This window comes from Alexandromys fortis, unplaced genomic scaffold, assembly GCF_014885135.2.
Source record: "Alexandromys fortis isolate MF-2015 unplaced genomic scaffold, M_Fortis_MF-2015_v1.1 scaffold_24, whole genome shotgun sequence".
In the NCBI taxonomy this organism is placed as follows: Eukaryota; Metazoa; Chordata; class Mammalia; order Rodentia; family Cricetidae; genus Alexandromys; species Alexandromys fortis.
Window position 1 is genome coordinate 15,057,507 of NW_026067906.1, and position 20,851 is coordinate 15,078,357.

General features: G+C 41.9%; 1 protein-coding gene across 2 annotated transcripts in view; it reads right to left on the reverse strand.

The window, feature by feature from the left end:
- Nucleotides 1-20,851, reverse strand: part of Lgr5 (leucine rich repeat containing G protein-coupled receptor 5) — a 133,742-nt gene that overhangs the window by 56,230 nt on the left and 56,661 nt on the right. For both annotated transcript variants that reach the window (XM_050135583.1, XM_050135582.1), the window contains exon 2: nt 12,957-13,028. In XM_050135583.1, the coding sequence (XP_049991540.1) occupies nt 12,957-13,028 (72 nt within the window). The remainder of the gene's footprint in view (nt 1-12,956; nt 13,029-20,851) is intronic.

Below are 20,851 nucleotides of genomic sequence, written 5' to 3' on the forward strand. Positions count from 1 at the left end.
TCACACACACACACACACACACACACACACACACACACACACACACACACACTCAAAAGCACCCTCTCCCCGCAAAGAGGGAAGTGACCTGATCCCTGGATGACTTTGTGTCTTTGTGAATCCAAACTGTCCCACAGCCTTGCGGTCTCTCTTGGATGAGTAACTGGATCAGTTCGGACCTGGGTTATCTTCTGCAAACAAGCGGATGACTGAAGGCTTATTTAGCTGGCAAGGAAGTATCACACCTGCCTGAGTGCGGGCCTCAGGGAATCATGTTTGCAAAGCTGCTCCAATCGTCAACACGCACTGTCTTTGCTTCCCCTCCCTTTCATCTCTGCACTGTTAACTTGCGGTTGGCACACCTGAGCTAGCACAGTGCCGTGGGCTTCTGTGCTCCCAACAGTCAGCCAGAGTTGGGAAAAGAACACGCACCTTATTATCTCCTTCAGACTAGCTTTTTGCGGAGGGTTTGTCCCGTCCGGGGACTCTTTGGTGATGCAATAGTGACTACGAGACTCAGAAGGGCCCAAACTCACCGAGTTTACATTCTAATGTGAAAAGTAGCCATTGGGCCCAATAACCAACAGTATAAACATGAAAATTCTCTGAGGAAAAGAATAACAACAGTAAAGAGCTAGAACTGAAGGCTGTGGTTGTGCAGGGTGCTTATTTTAGATACAATGGCACAGGGAGGCTTTCTCTTACAAGGGCGTTTCAACGGAGCTCTGAACCATACTTGAAGTGGAGATTAGAATGGTGTATGCCTACTGTGGTCTAGATTCTTCTAAAAGATGAGTCTGGAGACTGGTCAACGAAGAGAATGCCACGGAAGGGGGCCAGCAGCTGCCCGGGGCTTTGGAGGACCTCATATGGTCGGCCTGAGTCAAAGAGTGGCGTGAACAAGCCTGTATTTTGAATGGATCCTTCTGATGGGGACTATCTTAAAGGGCCGGGAGTGAAAGCACAGGGGCCATTAGGCTATTCCGACCGTATGTAGTGGTGTAGTGGATAACGGAGCAAGAGTGGAGGAGGCAGGACTTGGTGCAGAAGGAAAAAACTCTAAACTGTTACCATGAATTCATCAGTAGATTCAAGGGGAAATGTGTGTGGTTAAAACAGGAAAAGCAACATTGTGTAGCCATGAGGTTATTATGCGCTGCCCACCTGACCTTGATCAGTGACCCAGATTACTGTGTGTAATTCTGAGGGAGAGTATGCAGATACGGAATGAGTTGTATATGGCACTAAGGAGTTGTTTATTGAATCAAGGTGCCCAGAGCTGGTTGGCCACTACCGATGACTTCATGGACTGGACTGAACTGATCAGCTACTGTCCCTTCAGTCAGAATGCACCTCTCTCTATTCACAGCCATATTCAGTACAGTTTTCAGATTTGTGCTTGCTAATTCCGGTGCTATAGTATTGTTACGTAGGCTGATGACTTTTGAGACATTGACTTTGGAAATGAAAAAGAAAATGTAAAGCATGATATTCTAACCTAGCCACAAACACTTTAATCAACAGTGGTGACCTGCCTGCACGATATGCTTGTGCAATAGTGGCACAAAAGTTGTGGCTGTAACCAACCACTATCTGATTGTAGTTAAGGCCCACTCCATGAGATAGAACTCATGCCTAGCACCATTCAGGCGGCCAAGAACCTGATACAGCATAGGCCATGAACCTAGGGGAAAACCAAATACTATCATTCTGCTAAGGGAACACAATGATAAAATGACTCTCAATGGCATCCTGCTATACCCATAGATCAGCGTCTCATTCATCCAGCATCAGAGAAGCTTCCTCCTGTTGTAGACGGGAACTAACGCAAAGACCCACAACTGGGCCAGGTGCAGAGAATGAAAGACCTGGAACAACACGCAGTCCCAGAGGAGATGTCTTCATCAAACCTCTTCCTGTGGGTCTCAGGGACTATAAGGAAGAGGAGGTGGAAAGACTACAAGAGCCAGAGGGGATGGAGGACACCAAAGAAAGGTCTTCTAAACACGTAAGGTGCCCTATGCCCAGTTTTAGATGGCGAACACAAAATGAACATGGCATTTTTGGAGATGTTTTGTCTCATAATGTTTTGTTTGGGAATTTTTTAACCTTGTTTGTTTTTTGCTTATCTATTATGCCTTTCGATTTTGTGTTTTTATGTATTCTCTCTCTGTGTATGCATATGTTTCTTGGTGCTTTATATTTTTGTCTGTTTGCTTCATTTTATTTTTTGCCCTCTTTTGGATATCTATCTATCTATCTATCTATCTATCTATCTATCTATCTACCTATCTATCCATATATGGAGAGAGAGAGAGAGAGAGAGAGAGAGAGAGAGAGAGAGAGAGAGAGAGAGAATGAGAGAGAGAGCGAGAGCATTTTGGTGGGTAGGACAGTTGGGAAGAAATGAGGTAGGGGAAACTGTGATCAGACTATAATATATGAAAAAAATTTAAAAAGCTATATTTTAGTCAGCTTCATTCATCAGGGTAAATACCTTTTGGCTGTGTTTCCTGAAATGTCACATATTTTTTTCTTCTCCTCTGTATAGAGATTTCAGATGCCTCTGAGTCTGTATTGGGTACTAATCTGTGAGCAGCTGACCTATGTTTTCAGGGCAGTCTGCCCTACAACAAAAGAATTTATGACAGGCCATCAGCTGTTTTCTGGGCTAGCTTGAAGGTGGGTCTGTCCTATTGACAAAAAAAATAACAATTTAAGGAAATGTCTCTTTTTGTTCTTTATAGTATATGTATGTGTGGGGGGGCATAATTTCAGTAACTTTAAAACTTTTTAAAAAAAAACTTTAAAAACTGTAAATACCTCTAAACTATAGGGGGAAAAAACCCCTCAGACTGTGTGTACAGTCTATGGATAGTGAAATTCATATGCAACGCAAATCTTTCCTTCCCGGTGATGACTGGATTAAGATTCCAATCCTAGAGACCCACAAGCCATTTGGCTGAAAGTCAGTCTTTAAAACTCTGTCTCTGGGATTAGGATTTTATGAAAAAAAAAATCTCTTTCTTAATTCCTGCTTAGATTCTAAAATAACACAGAGCTTAAAGAGAAAATTTTTCTTATTTTTTAATGTGATATAAAAATGATCTCAAACTGGGTGGTGGTGGCCCATACTCAGCACTCAGGAGGCAGAGGCAGGAGGATCTCTGTAAGTTAGAGGTCAGCCTGGTCTACAGAGTGAGTTCTAGTACAGGCTCCAAAGCTACACAGAGAAACCCTGTCTCAAAAATCAAATCAAAACAAAACAAACCCCCAAATTATGCCGAATGACAGTGCACCATGTGTAAATGTATCATTACATCATGGTTTTCTTTATTTAACTTCCACAGAAAAATAAAAAGAACATTAAATTGCAAAAGACTATTGGTTGCCTTACTCTTCTGCCAAATAAAGATGATTTGCTATTGTAACAACAACCTGAAACATCTTTGAGAATGTATAAGTATCTTTGTAACTTGAAAATTTAAAGTAACAGAGAACTTTGTAATAGGGGATGGTTTTTATTTTGAGGTTTGATTTCTTTCCTGCCCTGCACACTGGCCTGGAGAGACAGGGACAGTTGTGAATACTGCACAGGCTGAGATCTGAGGGTGGACAGGGCATCTGACTCCGCTCTCTGCGTGGTCCCTCTGGAAATGTCTGTGCTGGGAACCACTGCTAGGGCCGGGCCCACTGAACCACACACCACACTTCGAGAGCTAAGCAAGGAAGGTGGTTGGCTGGCTCTTACGTGAATTTCTGACTTCTGGGTTACTCAGCTTCTTTTCCCTTCCCTTCTTGCTAACTTGCTGTGAAAAACACTTTTCTTTGAGAATCACTCACTTCTCGGCTTCTCTTCCTTCATTAAGAGGGTGGGTGAGGAAAAGAAAACAGGATTCTTCCAGGGTTAAGTATTTCCCACCCTGAATGTCTGGATGACTTGTAACGACCTCCAGTTGTCTGCCACCGTTTTCTTCCTTGGGATTTTTCTATACTGGTGGTAGTAGTTCCTTACTACTTCTGATTTTATTTTTATTCTTCTGGGTTGTAACTTACCTGAATAATCACTGTCAAAGTATCATTTAGGTGTGAAGTTTCTATCGATGCCTCTGGGTGCATCTTTTGTCACATTTGTTGCAGACAACTCAGTCATATTACTTATAAAGATGACAAAACTGTCTCAGTTGATTTTCTTGCCAGTAAAGAATAAAATGTCTTTCCAAGTATGCCTTAATCAATCATGATGCCTAAAAGCTGTGATCGCCACTCCCCCACTTCCCCAACTCAGAGAGCTAAGCACATTCAATTGGTCAAAACCAGCCAAACGGCTCCCAAAACCAGCCCTAAAGGTCTGAGGACCATGTATTCACAAAATCTGGACTTACTTTCATTATTAAGAAGGATAAAGAATGTTCATATTTCAGAGTTCAAGAGCAAAAAGAATTGTTGAAGGCTAATAAGACCTCTGGACTGGATAGGTGAAACTCTCCCAGGGTGACTGGGAGATCTTTAATGCACAGGGCTGTGGTTTCTCAACCACAGACTCATGAAGTTCAGTTTCAACTCCTCTGTGAAATCTGCCTTAACCACTTTGGTCCGCAGATAGGTTCTACACAGCACTGCCTGGAAAGCTTCATCTTCTGCCCTTTGATGTGTAGTCGATCTGATTAGATGGCCGACTTTAAGGTCAAGAATCTTATTGCCCACACAGAACCGGGAACTCAAAGGTATTTATTATTAACAACCAACCAATCAAGATAACCGATAACTGGCTATAGCTACCTCATATCTGGCACAATGATTCCCAGATAGTTAGCTATTATGTAGCTAGATTAAAAGCAAGAGAAGGATATTCCCTTTGTATTACAAATAACATTGAAATTCAAAAATCATGAATCCTTCCAGTAAGCTGCATACAACGCATTGTGAACATATACTATCATTTTGTTTTACTAAGCAATTCCCAAAGGGTAGGCATTTATGGAGCAATTTAATTGTTATAATTAGACAAAAGACACCATCTATCTACCTTTAGAGATGGTAAACTGAGCCTAAGAGAAGTTTAGATAATGCCAGTGCTGGGCAAAAGCACATAAGGCAGAAGAAAGCTGGCCGGAATTGTGGCTATGGATTTTTCTGGTTCTGAACATATTACTGACTGAGAGGACAGTAGGGGGAGGTGGCATTTAAATACATGCTAGCTGGGTTTATCACAGTGCGACCTAAGTTAAGCAGGATGCTCATTACCTGGGAATTTCCTATATATACATTCTTGATTTTCTCCTCCTACCCACTGTCTACCTGAAGGCTTTCTGTGATGGAGCCCAGAGTGTATGACGAATTCTGGGTAATTCTGATGTCACTAGAAACCCTGACCTGTACAGTAGAAGTCTTCAAACTTGCCGGACATCAGAATCACCGCAAGAGCATGCATATTATAGGCAATTTCCTGAGCTGAGTCTCGAGAGTTTCTGATTTACTGGCTGGGGAGGACACATGATTTTGCATTTCCCAAAGCACAAAGGATAAATTTAGATGAGGGGTACATTGTAGAATGGCTCAGATGCTGCTGTCCAGGGAGCACATACTGAGAACCACACGGAGAACCTGTCAATCAAAAAACACCACCACAAAAATCTGGCCAAGTAATTTGGGTGATAACTGTACACATAGGAACTATTCTTGAACTCTCCTGCCCCCCCTAGTTTTACTGGTCCCCTAATGAGTCTCTCTGCTTCCATAATTCTTCAGTCCCGTTTCCACACAGAAATCAGATACATCTTTTAAAATAAAAATAATATTGTTTCATGAGCTACATGCGTGTATCTCTCCATCCAATGGCTTCACACTGCTCATACTGAATCCACATATGGCCTGACGGGTCCTGCAGGATCTGGCCTTTGCTCCTCTCCCACACCTCATTGTTGCTCTCTGCCCTGCTTCCACCAACACGTTGTTGCACCCTTGGACTTCTCAGGGTCTTGGCTGTCGCTGCTCTATAGTTTGAAATTCCCTATCTCAGCTGTAGGATCAACTCTCCCCAATGTCTGATAGTTCGGATGCCACCTTTATGTTTTAAATGTACTTACTTATTTTTAAAATTAAATTATAATTACATTGTTTCCCTCATGCCCTTTTTTCCTTCCAGTCCCCCTCAGATTGTTTTTCCCCAACTCCTTCTCAAATTGCTTTTCTTTGTTATTATTCTGTATATATTCACAGAGATATATAAATACCCTGCTGAGTCCATTTGGTGTTGCTTGTATGTCTATGATTTCAGGGATTACCACTTGGTATTAGATGATGATTAAGGGGCTCGTCCCTGTTGCTGATTCCCCTGTTCTCAGAATTATTAGCTGACTGGTGTGTTTTCTTGAGCGGTAGGACCCTACGAGATCTCCCTTTCCATGTATTTTTTTTTTTAATTTTCTGTATGTGAGTGTTTTGCCTGCATGTATGTAAGTGTATCATGTGTATGCAAAGCCCATGGAGGCCAGAAGAGGGTGCCAGATCCCCAGGAACTGGAGTTACAGGTGGATGTGAACCTTCATGTGGGTGCTGGCAACCAAACCGAGTCCCCTGCAAGAGCAGCCAGTGCTCTTGATGGCTGGAACATTTGCCCGTTCTAGGGGTCGCCTCCTTACAGAGACTTTCCTTACCACCCCTTGTTACTTTTTTATCTAAATTATGTACGTGGTCTTCACTGTCCTTGACACAATTTGGGAGGGATCAGCTTCCTTGATCAATTTAAATTCCTCAAGGGTAGAGTCTTGAATAGCTCATAACAAGTCTAATGTCTCCTTCTGTGGCTCCCAGTAGCCACCCCCCCTCCCCAATACACACATACTCCATGTGTTGAGAGTGGTGGATGCAAAAACACTAAGAAAAAAAAAGATAACTAGGCAGTGGTGGTGCACACCATTAATCCCAGCACTCGGGAGGCAGAGGCAGGTGGAGTTCTCTGAGTTCAAGGCTAGCCTGGTCTATAAGAGCTAGTTCCAAGACAGCTAGGACTATTACACAGAGATACCCTGTCTCGAAAATACAAAAACAAAAAGCAAAAAAGGAGAGAAAAGAACAAAAAAAGAAAGAAAGAAAAAAGAAAAGAAATGATAAAATTAAGTAGAGAAATTTGGCCATCTGTATATATCATGGGAGTTGAGGATGGAGGATAAAGGAATGTTATAGCAATACAGAAGAAAAAGCAGAGGGAAAACTTTTTAGTCAATGTTCTAATTGCCAATAATATACACACAATGTAAAATATCTAATTGTATATATCCAGCTAGATGGGTTTGGGTTCTAGGTGTGAGATTTAAAAACAACTGTCAGCTCTATGTGCACAAGGGACTGGGATAAGGCTGAAGAACGTGATGATCAGTCATGAGCATGGTGGCGGGAATTATCGTTTACTATGGTTCTTCCTTTAAAAAAAAAAGAAATCTCAAAAGACAGGCAGGACAGTTCTCACCATTTTCAGTAATGTGGCGAGCGAGTAAAAATAGCAAGCATGGATCACACTTCAGAATTCTTGGTGGTATCGCTCATTCCAAATTTCATCTGTAATAATAGATATCTACTATTTATGTAGAGGTCTTCAAAGCCAACCATAATACAAGCAAATGGTTCCAAGGAACAATGGTTACTTAAAAGCAGACCTCCCCAGAGACGCTCATGTTTCTCTGCGGGTCGACTATTGGATTCCAATAGCACTAAAAGCTGGGAAGATTTTAAGATGCAAGCTGAAAATAAAGACTTCACTTCCGAATATTTCACATGGAAACAACTGCCCGGTATAATCAGAATTCCAATCTAAGTTTACTCTAACGTGTGGATGCCAGCGACAGACACCATCTGCCATTAGCTCCTGAGGTCTGAGCCCTGCTTGGAGAGCTAAATGCAGCAGAATCTTTTGTTTGCCCACAAAGGAAGAACATGAAGTCCTCAGCGGGACGGAGGGAGCAGAGCTGGAGGAAGGCGTGTTGGTGCCAAATGCAGCGATGGCTCAGGCTCTTAGAATTCGGTCAAGAGCAATCGGCCATCACCACCTTTGGCTATTAAAGCAGGAAACAGTCAAAGCCCTTTCTCCACTGATCCCAGGTTCCCGGGTTTCCTGCAAAATCGGGCTCATGAAACAAGAAAGGGCTAAAATGGTGTTTGCATTCATGACAACTCAAAATGCAAGCTGTCGATTGTCCGAATCCTTTCAACATCATGTCATCTGGTTCTCAGGAACGTCCTGGAAGATGGGTAGAGTGGTTTCAACGCTGTCGCCTAAGGCCCAGCGACTAGCACAGCCAGTTCAAGGGTGTCCTGGGCTTCTGGATATAGGCACTGTGCACCTCTCTCCAGGAAACAGACTCCGTACATTCAGGAAAAGACTCTTTTTTTTTTCCTCCCACTCTTTTTAGTGCTAGCACAGCACTCTGAGTGAATGACCGGCCTGGTGCACACCAAGTCACTAGCATAAATCAACAAACAAAGGGCTGGATGTGCCAACGCGAGTGGCATCATCAATGTCTCTGCATGTCAAGAATGAGAGAGGGAACCATTTCCCATGATAGCATGCTTTTTTTCTTCTTTCTAAAATATTTGCCTCATGGGAATACTTTACCCAGAGGTACACTTAAAAAAAAATTTAACACCACAAGTATCTCTACGTTGTCAACTTTGGCAGCTTTGTTAAGCTTCAGCGATGGATGAGGGGCAAAGCCCAGCTGTCTGCATAGCGAACTGTGTATAACTCTTAAGTGACGTCAACGAGGGAAGCGATGTGCTGGGAAGTTAGAGTAAAGGGGAAGGATGGTGACGTGGCTTCGTTAGCAGTGATTTTAAAGACGCTTCTGATGGTATTTTTTTTTGTTGATGCTATCTACAGCAATCTGTTTGGCTACAAAGAGACAACACTGAGCTGAGTGAGCTGGCTGGAACACTGCTGTCTCGTCAGTGATATCTTCGCTGTCATAAAACCACCTACATACTGACTTCTGAACACCCGAGTCAGCCTGCATGGATGGCAGTTTATTACCACGGTGTTTAGCACGTATTTTAACATATAATGGGATTAGCAAAAGTTCTGGGCCTGTCGGACCATGTCAGACTTTACTCTTCCCGACTGTGACGGTGCCTTTCTCAGAGGCAATGCACAGGGGATTAACAGTCCATATACCAAACCCCTAGCTCCTGGATCTACAGTTCTTGCCCTTTCGTGCATTCCTTCCCATTCCCCCACACAGAGCGACACAGGCATACCCAGCATAGATAGCCTCCGTTCCCCTTCACTGAGTTAAAGGTGTTCTATCGTGCAAAGTCCTGCCTGCACTTGGTGACTTCACGTGATGAGAAGAGCCTAGGTGAGCCGTGCACACATAGCTCCCGAGTCTCCTTTTCCCTTCCAAGCACAGCTCGGAAAAGTCACTGGGAATCTCAGTTGGGACCTGAGCCAAGCTCTTAGCTCTGATGTCGTCGACCAACTTGTCTCTTCTGCTAGCCAGGATTGATACTTTCTACCTTTACGAGGTAAGAGGATGGAGTAGGAGCATTTATAACAAGAGCATTGACTGGTTGAAAGCTACTGTTTTTGCTCTAAGACTATTATTCTTAAATTTAAATTTAATTTACTATTTTCATACAGGCATACATTTTATGTTAAGCATACCCCCACCTCAAACCCTCTCTCTGATCATCCTTCCCCACTCCCCTTTGTCCCTTTTGTTCCTGTGGACAATTTTACTTCTGCCATCATTTTATATACATATACTATGTATACATACATGGTTGTATGTGACTACCTAAAATCTAGGTCCCCCAAATGAGAGAACATACTTGTCTCTCTCTGAGACGGGTAATTTGCCGAATACGATTATCTAAAGTTGTATCCATTTTCTTGTAAATGACATAATGTAAACAAAATGTAAACTTCCCTTTTCTTGGTGGCTACAAACCATGCCATTGTGTCCATTTGCCACATTTTCCTTAGCCACCTCTCTCAGGTGTTGGCACCTGCATTGCTTCTGTTACATGACAATCGTGAAAAATCTGTTGCAAAAATAACACGGATATGCAACTATCCCTTTGTTACACTGACCTAGAATCTGTGGACGGATACCCAGAAGTGGTAGAACTGGGTCATATGCCAAATTCAGTTCTGCTTTTTAAGAAACATCCTTATTGGTGTTCACAGAGTGGACCAGTCCACCTGCCCATTAGCGGTGTGTAAGTGTTCCTTTCTGTCTGCATCCCTATCAGCATTTGCTGTTGCATTCCTTCTCTTTTTTGTTTTTTTCTATTCTTAATTTTATTATTAAAACGTTTTTATTATTAAATGTTTTACTATTTACTATTAAACATTTTTATTAAAAGCTTTTATTACTAAAAAAGCTTTATTGTATTTTAATTATGGGCGTGTATGTGTCTGTGTCGGGATGTGTGCGTGTAAACGCAGGTACCTGTGGAGGCCGGAGGAAGGTATTGGGTCCCCTGGAGCTGGAGTTATAGGTGGATACGGATGTGGGTGTTGGGAGTTAAACTTGTGTCTTCTGCAACAGCAGAATAAGTTCTCAACCCCGAGTTATCTGCAGCCTTTGTTGCATCTTTTTTTTTATCTTAAAAATTTTAATGAAATTTGTTTCATACAATATATTTTGATCATGTTTAACCCTTCCCCAACTTTTCCCAGATTCTTCCCATCTACCCACTCATCTTTGTATACCCCGTCAGTCTGTCCGTCCGTCTGTCTGTGTGTGTATGTTACTCATATGCTTATGTGTGTGTGTACTCATATGCTTGTGTTACTCATGCTTGTGTGTGTGTGTACTCATATGCTTGTGTGTGTATGGGTGTGTGTACTCATATGCTTGTGTGTGTGTGTGTGTACTCATATGCTTGTGTGTGAAGGTCAGAGGACATTTTGGTGGAGTTGGTTCTCTTCTTCCACCATGTGGGGGCTGGGGATTGGATTGGTGGCAAATGCTTTCCCCCACTGAACTCATGGGGTTCAAGTCTTAACCTTAAATTCTGTCATTCAGTCAGCTCAGAAGATGACATTCCAGAAGAGACAAAGAGGGTGGAATAGTTTTTAAAGAGTCACCTTTAATTGTGGAATTCTGTGGTTCTATAACCAAGCTATTTGACTGAGCTCGCAAAGAGATAAATACCCATAAAAAGCCACATTTTAGAATGGCTCTTTTCTCTCCCTCTTCCTTTAGCTTGATTTTTGTCCTCATCAATTATCTTTTGACAAACTGCCCTTGAAACAGAATTAACATTTACCTCAAAAAGAAAGAGGAGTTCTTTTGAATGAGCTAATTCACCCGTGGGGAAGCTCTATTAAAAGTCCTTGGGGAGGTGAATTATTTATTGATTCAGTTTGTGTTCTAAAATTGGGGTATGTGTTGGGGGAAGAAAGGAAGCATTGTGCCTTGTGATATTAAAAAGAGGAAACGATACATAATTCTTAACTTAGAAATATGAAGACACAGAGAGCTAAATTTGGCAACTTAATTGTACAGGGGAAGGAGAATAAGACAGTTGTAGTTAAGCAAATAGTTCCGATGTTTGAAATTTACTAACAGTAATCATTACAGGCATGCATATCTACCATAACAGATAATGCTTTTATGTATAAGAAGCTCCTCTTAAGTGTTTTGCTTGGTTATTTTTCAAAACTTTATCATTAATTATGCACAGGTCATGACCAAGACAGCCATGATCTTAGCTTTTTTTTTAGTTTGAAGGCTAAGCTGCAACCATGGAAGTGAACTTGATAGAGCACAGAAAGGCTGAAAGAAGAGTCTGTATACAGACTGAATAGATTCTCGAAATGACAAAAAACCTTGCTATATAAATTAATATTTGGATTCCTCACACCACTATTTGTTACTCTTTCTAGCAATAAGAACACAATCGTATTTTCAACTACAGCACCATCAAAAAGAAGTAGATAAAGCTCTAGCAATGGAAAATTCGGGAACGCTATCCTCTTGAAGCAATGATCAATGTTATACAACTTGGTTCTGACAGAACATTCCACCTCCCATGGTGGATCATGTGGGGCACCGAAGATTCAAATTACTCCTCAAATTGGACCCCGGCTTCAGGGTTTATAAAGGACGTATTTTCAAAAGGGGTCACTGCCGAAACAATCCCTTTAATCAACAGTCAGAGGATTTACCCAACTGATGGTGCCAAGCAGCCTTCGCAGGGACCACGATGGCGCAGAGCTTCCATCACTCAACAGGGGAAGAGGATCAAATGAGTTTGTAAATGCAGATTTTTGGTTTATACAACTCTTTTTCATCTTCTGGAAAGTGATCGCTGGACTTAATCAAGTTCCTCTGGGTATCATTAACTAATTTTATCTTTCTCCTTAAAGATTTTTTTTTAAATAGCAAGTTTAGAGGATTCCATTCTTAAGTTTTCTGACTTTTGTGTTTTCTCTGCTGAAGCCTTGAGGGCAGCTAAATTTAAAAGGAGGGAAATAGGAATTAAAAGTGATTAGGACAAGAAGTGTCGGCGCAATGCGGACTCAGTTCTCCTGGTCCCAAGCCGAACCAAGCATCAGTTTTTGGTTTTCATTATAACTTTACTCGGTATTTTAATAAACATGAGCCAGTATTCAAACTTTTAATACCCTGCTGTTTAACTGTTTCCAGAGAGCCATCCAGCTCTTTTTTTTTTTTTTTAAAAAAAGCCCTCACTTTAAAAATTTTAATTTGTTTGGCTCAGTCTCACCTTAGAAAGCTGTAGCCTCATGGTAAACTCTTTTATAACTTGATTTCCAGAATCACAGCCGTTCTTCCCCCAGCCCCACCTCCTAAGTGTTTCCATGTGCCGCACTTGTTGGTGCTGACAGCTTCCCCAACTCGTTTCATCTGGTTCCCACAGCAAGTATGAGAGACAAATGCGGGAATGTGTTCAGCAGTGACTGGATGCAGCCAGACAGCAGCGGTACTTACAGCTCTTCTAGGAAGCGGAGGCTGTGGAGGAGACTTGGGGGCAGCTGACTGATGTTGTTCATACTGAGGTCCCTGGAGGGGGGGGAAGACAGACAGCGTGTGAGGAGCAGGGTACGCCACTGCAAGGAGATCCAGCTGTTCGGTTCACACATTTAAAAGTGAGACAGTAAAATGAACTCGTTCCTCTGTTTGACAAATGAATGGTCATTTTCCATCTTAAATCTATAACCCGCCAATGTCAGGGCCTCCGTCTCGAATTAAATGCTCTAGGAGGTGCTTTTATGGAACTCAAGCTTACTTAGCCCATTCATGGGCATAGCTGTCATTCTTCACGTTTAAAATGCTGTCGAGTAGGAGAGAAAAGGAAGCAGACGTAACTCAACTTTGCATCTTGCTTTCCGCTGCGTGACAAAGAGCAACGTCCTCACCTGGCAACTCTAGAAGCCCCGTTTCCCTGGGATTTTAGGCACCTTGCAAAAACACTTGTTTGGATTGAAAGGAACTTAAAACAAAGCAAGACAAAAAGCCTCGTCCCTCTTCGACCTTGCTCCTTTTGCAGCTTCTCAGACTGCATTAAGTAAGTGAAATGAACCATAAAACGAGGGTGTAAGGTGATCCTATTCTGTCGCGCACTTCCTGCTGGGCTGCACAGTAGTTCCTGGTACAGGAAACAACACGCCACTTTGGGCAGAACTCAATCAATTTTCGTGTTAAGTGAAAGTGCGTGTAATTAGATTTTATTCTGTTTTTTTTTTTTTTATCTATTTCTTTACTGTTTCTCACATGTTGTACAGCATCACTAGTTTAATCTATCTGTATCGCAGAAACCCAAAGGGAGACAGCAGGGCAGATTTTCACCAAGACCACCTCAGACTGTAGAGTTGTTGCAGGTTTGGGTAGGAAGTGACCCGTTGCCCTATCCTGAGAACCAATGTTGTCTTAACATCATACCTGGATTCCACACTTAAAGCTCATCTTAAAACTCTAAGTTTCTTTACAATCTGAATTATTCCTGTTGTGAAAATGCACACACCCATTGCAATTACTGGGCTGAGTAGATATTGATCATGAAGCTGTTTCATCAGATGCTAGCAATAACTCAGCGATGTTATAAAGTGAAGAGTTATTTTTAAATTAGCCTACATGGGGTTGGGGAGACAGCTCAGTGGACAAAGTATTTGTCATGCAAACATGAGGATGAGAGTTCAAATCCTTGGTACCCTAATGTAGAAGCCAGGCAGGTATGGCACTCACTTCTAGAACTCTGGAGGTTTAGAGACAAGGGATACCTGGGGTAGACTGGCTAGCTAGATAAATTGGAATCAGTGATCTCAGGGTTTGCCAATATAAGGGTATATATTCCTCAGCAGAATGAAGAGTGATCCAGGAAGATACCCAATGCCATCCATCAGGTCTCCACACATATAAGCACACATGTGCACATGCATACACACTTGCTTGTACACACACACGTATGCCCCACATGTAAATATGCATACACATGCATATACAGAAATACACGTATATATGCAAAAAGGAGTAACAAGTATGTTTAAGGGAGACACAATGTTTTGCTAAATCTGTGAGTGTGGAAACTTTGGAACTACTGTTAATTCTGATATCTACTAGTGTACAACAATATAGCCAAATACGTACAACATTTTCACTTTAAAACTAAACAATGACAAAAATGTACAGTAAAATATCTATACTTTTTTAAATTAGATTTTTTCCTGAGATTGTCTTGATAGTCCAAATTAATGAATCTCATTTTGGGTGTGTGTGTGTTTACCAAATAGTAATGGGTTAAACACATCAGTGTGGTTTCTGGCTACTTTACAGTGAACCTGTAATCTCTAAAAAGACTCGACAGTCCCAGAGATAGCCATACCTTGGTGTGTGATTAACTGCTTTATACCTTTTCTACCATGGAAACAACATCCCTGCCATCATGAATTGCATCCTCAAACCGTGGACCAAAATAATTCCTTCCTTCCTTAAATTGCTTTTATCAATTATTTTCTCATAACAACAAGAAAAGTGGGCTGGAGAGATGGCTCAGTGGTTAAGAGCACTGGCTGCTCATCCAGAGGTCCTGAGTTCAATTCCCAGCAACCACATGGTGGCTCACAACCATCTGTAATGAGATCTGGTACCCTCTTCTGGCCTTCAGGTAGAACACTGTATATATGATAAATAAATAGATCTTTAAAAAAAGAACCAAAAAAGCAAAACAAAACAAAAACAAAAAAACAACAACAAGAAAAGTAAATAACACACTAATGAAATAGAAATTTTTCTAAGAGTTTCTATAACTTCCATGTCTTACCCTTGAAAATCCATTTTTCTCTTATAGCTCTGTTTTTTTTTATTTGACAAATCATAATTGGCCATTAAGATGGTGAGGCTTTATTCAAAGAATACACTGAAAAATAAACTGATCACTACTCTTCCCCGCCCCATCACCTCCGTTTCTAGGATCCATCCAGTGTTCATTTTACTCTAAAACTCATTTCTGTATCTGGCTTTCCTTGTTCTCGGCTGCTGTGGGTCAGGTCCTTCTCATACTGATCACTGTCTATCTGGGTATGCTTCTTTGTCTTCCTATTCTAGGCTATCCTCTATGCTATGCCTCAGCCGTCCACTCCCTTCACAGCCCTTGCTAGCCTGCAAAACAATCCTTCTCTCAGATAGATGGCTTAGCAGAGAGACTCCCTCTTGATGGTGGAGAAGAACTAGAGAAAAATATTTTCTGGATTTCCAGGTAAGATGGAGGAGAGGGAGTTGCCTTTGTGTGATCCAGCGAAGGTAAACAGAGTAAGAAAAAGTAGAACCTGGTTCCAAGTAGAGGAAGAAAGGTCTTTAGAAAGTCACAAATTTGACAGGATACCAAAAAAGTTCAGAGGAAAACCATGACAGACAATGGGGGGAAAAATCTAAGCTGAACGCAGTTCCAGCTGTTTAGGATCATGGTGTAGCATGAATTCTAATTATTCCTAATAAAAATCCTGGAGTCAGATACTAGGGACTGAAAGCTGAGAGATCAGAGAAGCAGTGTAGTCAATTACTAGAGAGACCTTTTACCTCTACCGAGTCTTCAGACCACATGGGCGATCCTGTCCTGAGATTTTACTGAGCTCCCATCTCCTCCCGCCTTATACTCCTCTCTCCATCCAGCCATATCCCTGACTGTCTCCATCTCCCTAGTGCTGGGATCAAAGGCCTGGGACTTCCAAGTATTGGGATTAAAGGTGTGAGCCACCACCACTCCTTGGCCTCTAGTGGCTTAGCTCTGCACTCTGATCTTCAGGCAAGCTTTATTTTGTTAAAACACAAACAAAATAGCACTACACCCTGGTGGGGTGAGTGGAGGCAGAAGACTCCCCACAAGTGGTACTTATGGGTTGAGCCCTTAAAAATAGAATGTTTAACAACAAGTTCCTCATACTAAATTAGAAGAAATGTCCAGATCAATAGACATACATATTGAATCACAGAAACACAAGTAATATGAAAAACTTAGGTATCTTAGTTTATTTTCCTACTGTGATAAAGTACTCTGACAGAAATAATTTGAGGAATGTATCAAGTATCGATTAACTTTTTTTTTTTTTTTTTTTTTTTTTTTGCCAACCCAACCTAGAGTCACCTGGGCAAGGGAAATCTCAACGTAAGAATCAGTCACCTCTACCAGATACATCTGTATTGGACATATCTGTGGAGACATATTTCTAGACTGCTAAAATTGATTCATAAGGACCCAGTCTACCATGGGCAGCACATTCCCTAGGCTGGTGTTTCTGGACTGCATAGTGAAGTGAGCTGAGCACGAGCCAGTGAGAGAGCAAAACCAGAAAGCAGAATTCCTTCATCATGTCTGTTTTAGTTCCTGTCCTGATTTCCCTCAATGAGAGACTGTAACCTGCAACTGTAAGGTTTTTCTCGCCTAAGTTGCTTTTGGCCACGGTGTTTACCTAGCAACAGAGGGCAACCTAGAAGAGACGGGAAAGGATTTATTTTCCTTCACAGTTTGAGGGGATAGCATACCACCACACCAGAAGTCACCGTGGGAGGAGCTTGAGGCAGCTAGTCAAACTATAGCCATAGTAAAGTAGCAGAGAGTGACAGATGAACATGTACGTACATGTAGCTCAGCTACCTCTGTCCTTTTCGCTCAGTATGCAGTCCAGCCCACAAAATGATGCCATTCACATCCCATTGTCGCCTGTAGGGTTTCCCACATCAATGAACTTAATTAAGAAAATCCTTCACAAACAGGATCAGAGGCCTATCTCCTAGGCGATTTTGGATTTTGTCAACTTGATAATCAATACAACTGTTGATGCATGACTCTTCCAAAAAATACCATGATAGCAAAATTCCTGTTGAAGACTAAAAACTTACTAGTAAAAACAATCAGTGGCTTTAAAGAGGATACAAACGAGCAGATAAATTCAATTCGTGATCTTTAGCCTAAAGCCAGAAACACAGAGGGAAAAAAAAAGCTATGGAAATAGATGAGAAAATCATCAACACAAAAACGAAGTTACTGTTGTGGAAGAAAAATTTATCACAGAAATTGAGATTTTTTTGGGACAAAAACTCAAGCACAAAGCACAAATATTAGAAATGGAAAACTCAATGGGCCAAATTAAACACACAAAGGAATATATCACTAATAGACTAGACAAGGCAGGAGAGACAATATCAGGGACGGGGAAGAGGTTAAAAAAGAAAATACGACACGAAAATACCAGTGAGAGAAAGAAAATCAAATATCTCCAAACTCTGGAATATAATTCAGAGACCAAACCTAAGAACCCACAGGATGGAAGGAACTGAGGGAAAGAATAAAGAAACACTTGCTCTTATAATGTTGTGATGAAACACCCACCCCAAGGCAGTTTATGTGTTTAATCTGGGACCTTCCTTACAGTTCCAGAGGATTACAGTCTACGACTGTCTTGGCAGAGATCATGGCAACAGGCAGACAGCGATGGTGCTGGAGCAGTAGCTGAGAACTTTATTCTTCACCCACATTCCTGTGGCAGAGAGAGCTAACTGGCAAGATGTGGGCTTTTGAAATCTCAGAGGTCACCCTGATGTGGGAGTGATTTCTTATTAATAAAGAAACTGCCTAGGCCCCTTGATAGGCCAATCCTTAGGTGGGTGGAGTAAACAGAAGAGGATCCTGGGAGAAAAAAGCTGAATCGGGGAGTCGCCATGGTTCTCCCACCCCAGACAGATGCAGATTAAGATCCTCCCTGGGAAGCCACCTCGTGGGCTACACAGAATATTAGAAATGGGTTAGAACAATATGTAAGAGCTAGCCAATAAGAGGCTACAGATAACGGGCCAGGCATTGTTTAAAAAAATACAGTTTCCGTGTAATTATTTCGGGGCATAAGCTAGCCATGCAGGCAACTGGGTGCCGGGGATGCAGCCCTGCCGCTCCTATTTCAACACCACCCCCCAGTGACACACCTCTCCCAACAAGTCCATGCCTCCTAATCTTCGCCAAACATGTCTACCAACTGTGGACCAAGTATTTAAATACATGAGCCAGTGGGGGCCATTCTCATTCAAACACCACAGCACTCTCTTGCTTAGATAGGCAATTCCAATGGAAAAATCAATGAGGAAATGCCAGTTTTAGACTATACCATAGATCAAACAGACCTTGTAGATATTGATGTGGTTAATATGCCATCAAGAATTTGAATACAAGTTCTTATCAGAAGTACAGGGAACTATGTCTAAAAATAGATTGCATTTTAGGGCACAAAACCTAAAATTATTTCATAAATTTTCCAAATCTAAAGAAAGAAGCGAGCATCCAAATTTAAGCAGCATTTAGTACCTGTACTGACTGGCTTTGTGACACAAGCTAGAGTCATCAGAGAGGAAGGAGCCTCAGTTGAGGAAATGTCTCCATGAGATCTAGCTTGAAGTCATTTTCTCAATTAGTGACCAGTGCGGGAGAGCCCAGTCCATTGTGGGTGGTGTCATCCCTGGGCGGCTGGTGGCTCTGGATTCTCCAAGAAAGTAGGCTGAGCAAGCCAGGGGAAGCAAGTCGGTAAGCAGTGCTCCTCTATGGTCTCTGCATCTGCTCCTGCCTCCAGCCTCCTGTCTGCTGTGGAATAATCCTCTTGTACACTGTAAAGATTTGTCACTTGAATTGGTTTAATAAAATGCTGATTGGCCAGTAGCCATGCAGGAAGTGTAGGCGGAGCGACCAAACTAAGGATGATGGGAAAGAGAAGGGTGGGGTCAGGAATCACCAGCCAGATACAGAGGGAGGAGGAGATGAATGTGCCACACTACTAAAGGTACTCCTACATAGCAGAGCATAAATAGGGAATATGTATAAAGCTCAAATATAAGATCTAGTTAGTAGTAAGCCTGGGCTAATTGGCCAAGAATTTATAAATAATATTAAGTCTCTGTATGGTAATTTGGAAGCAGTTACTAGGGCAGGAAACAGGCGATTTGGACAAGAAACTTCCATTTATACCTGCCCTGTTTGAGTTCCTGTCCTGATTTCCTTCAGTGATGAATAATGGAAGTGATATACATGGAAGTATAAGATGAATAAACCCTTTCCTCCTCAACTAGCTTTTTGGTCATGGTGTTTGGTTGCAGCAATAGAAACCCTAACTAAGACAAATCAGGAGTGAGGTATTGTGGTGACAGGCCTGACCATAGTTTTGGAAGGATTGTGGAAGGACTTTGGAACATTGGGTTAGAAAAGCCATTGAGTATTGAGAGCTCTGTGGGACGTTCTATGGGAGCTTGGAAGATAGGAATGTTGAGAGCAGTGCAGAAGATGGGGGCCTGGCTTGTGAAATTTCAGAGGGAAGATTAAAGACTCTCTCAGGGCCATTTGCTATTTTGATTTAAGCCTCTGTGGTTCTGGATAGCTGGGGCTGAAGAATCAGCTGTGATTAACAAGATCCCAGAACCATTAAAGTACAACCTTTGCTTAACTGGGCCAATTGATGCTGGTCAGCTGGAGGTGAGAATTTAGAGGTGATCAAGGAGAGATCAGTAAGCTGGGCATGCCTTTAATTCCAGCACATGGGAAGCAGGTAGGTGAATCTCTGTGAGTTTGAGGCCAGCCTGGTCTACATAGCAAGCCCTAGGACAGCAGGATGTTAAGCTGAGAAACCTTGTCTCTAAACAAAACAAAAGCCAAAACAACAACAATAAAAAAGAGAAGGCCAGTACCACTGACATGTCTTCTGTGAGTCAGTACCTAGAAGCTGGGTTCCAGAGGTGGCCAAGGTTGTGTGTGTCTTGTGCTGGCAGCTGGACTTGGTCATGTATAAGAGTTCACTCGGGTGGTATGGATTTTGAAGGCATGAAAGGGTTATGGGGAGTAGCTGAGGCTTGGACCTGGGAGAGTCCAGGAGAGAACATTAGTGAAGGTACAGTGTCAGAAGCAGTTGAAGGCCCAGGAATGAAGGGATCATGAAGAGAAGTTGAGGCTTGGCACCAAGAAGAGAGCCTAAGACTATTGGTGAAAGTGTAGCCCAGTTGTAGCAGAGGCCCCAGCAGTTTTAGAGATGCCAGTTCAAAGAGCATATCAGAACTATCACAACTTTACATCCATTAGTGTTGTTAACAAAACTGGGAACTCCAAGATTTGGTGCAAATATAATTACATTTTTTATCTTCTTGATATACTGTTGAGCATTTACATGAAACTCAGAGACAGAGACAGAAACAGAGACAGAGATACAGAAAGAGTGAGCGCTCAAGTAAATAACCTAATGACGCAATTCATAATTTTTTTTTTAAAAAAAAATAAAAACAAGCTAAACCCAAATACATAAGTAGGAAGAAACAGTAAAGATTGGGATGAAAATTAATAAAATGGGGACTAAAAGAGCAAT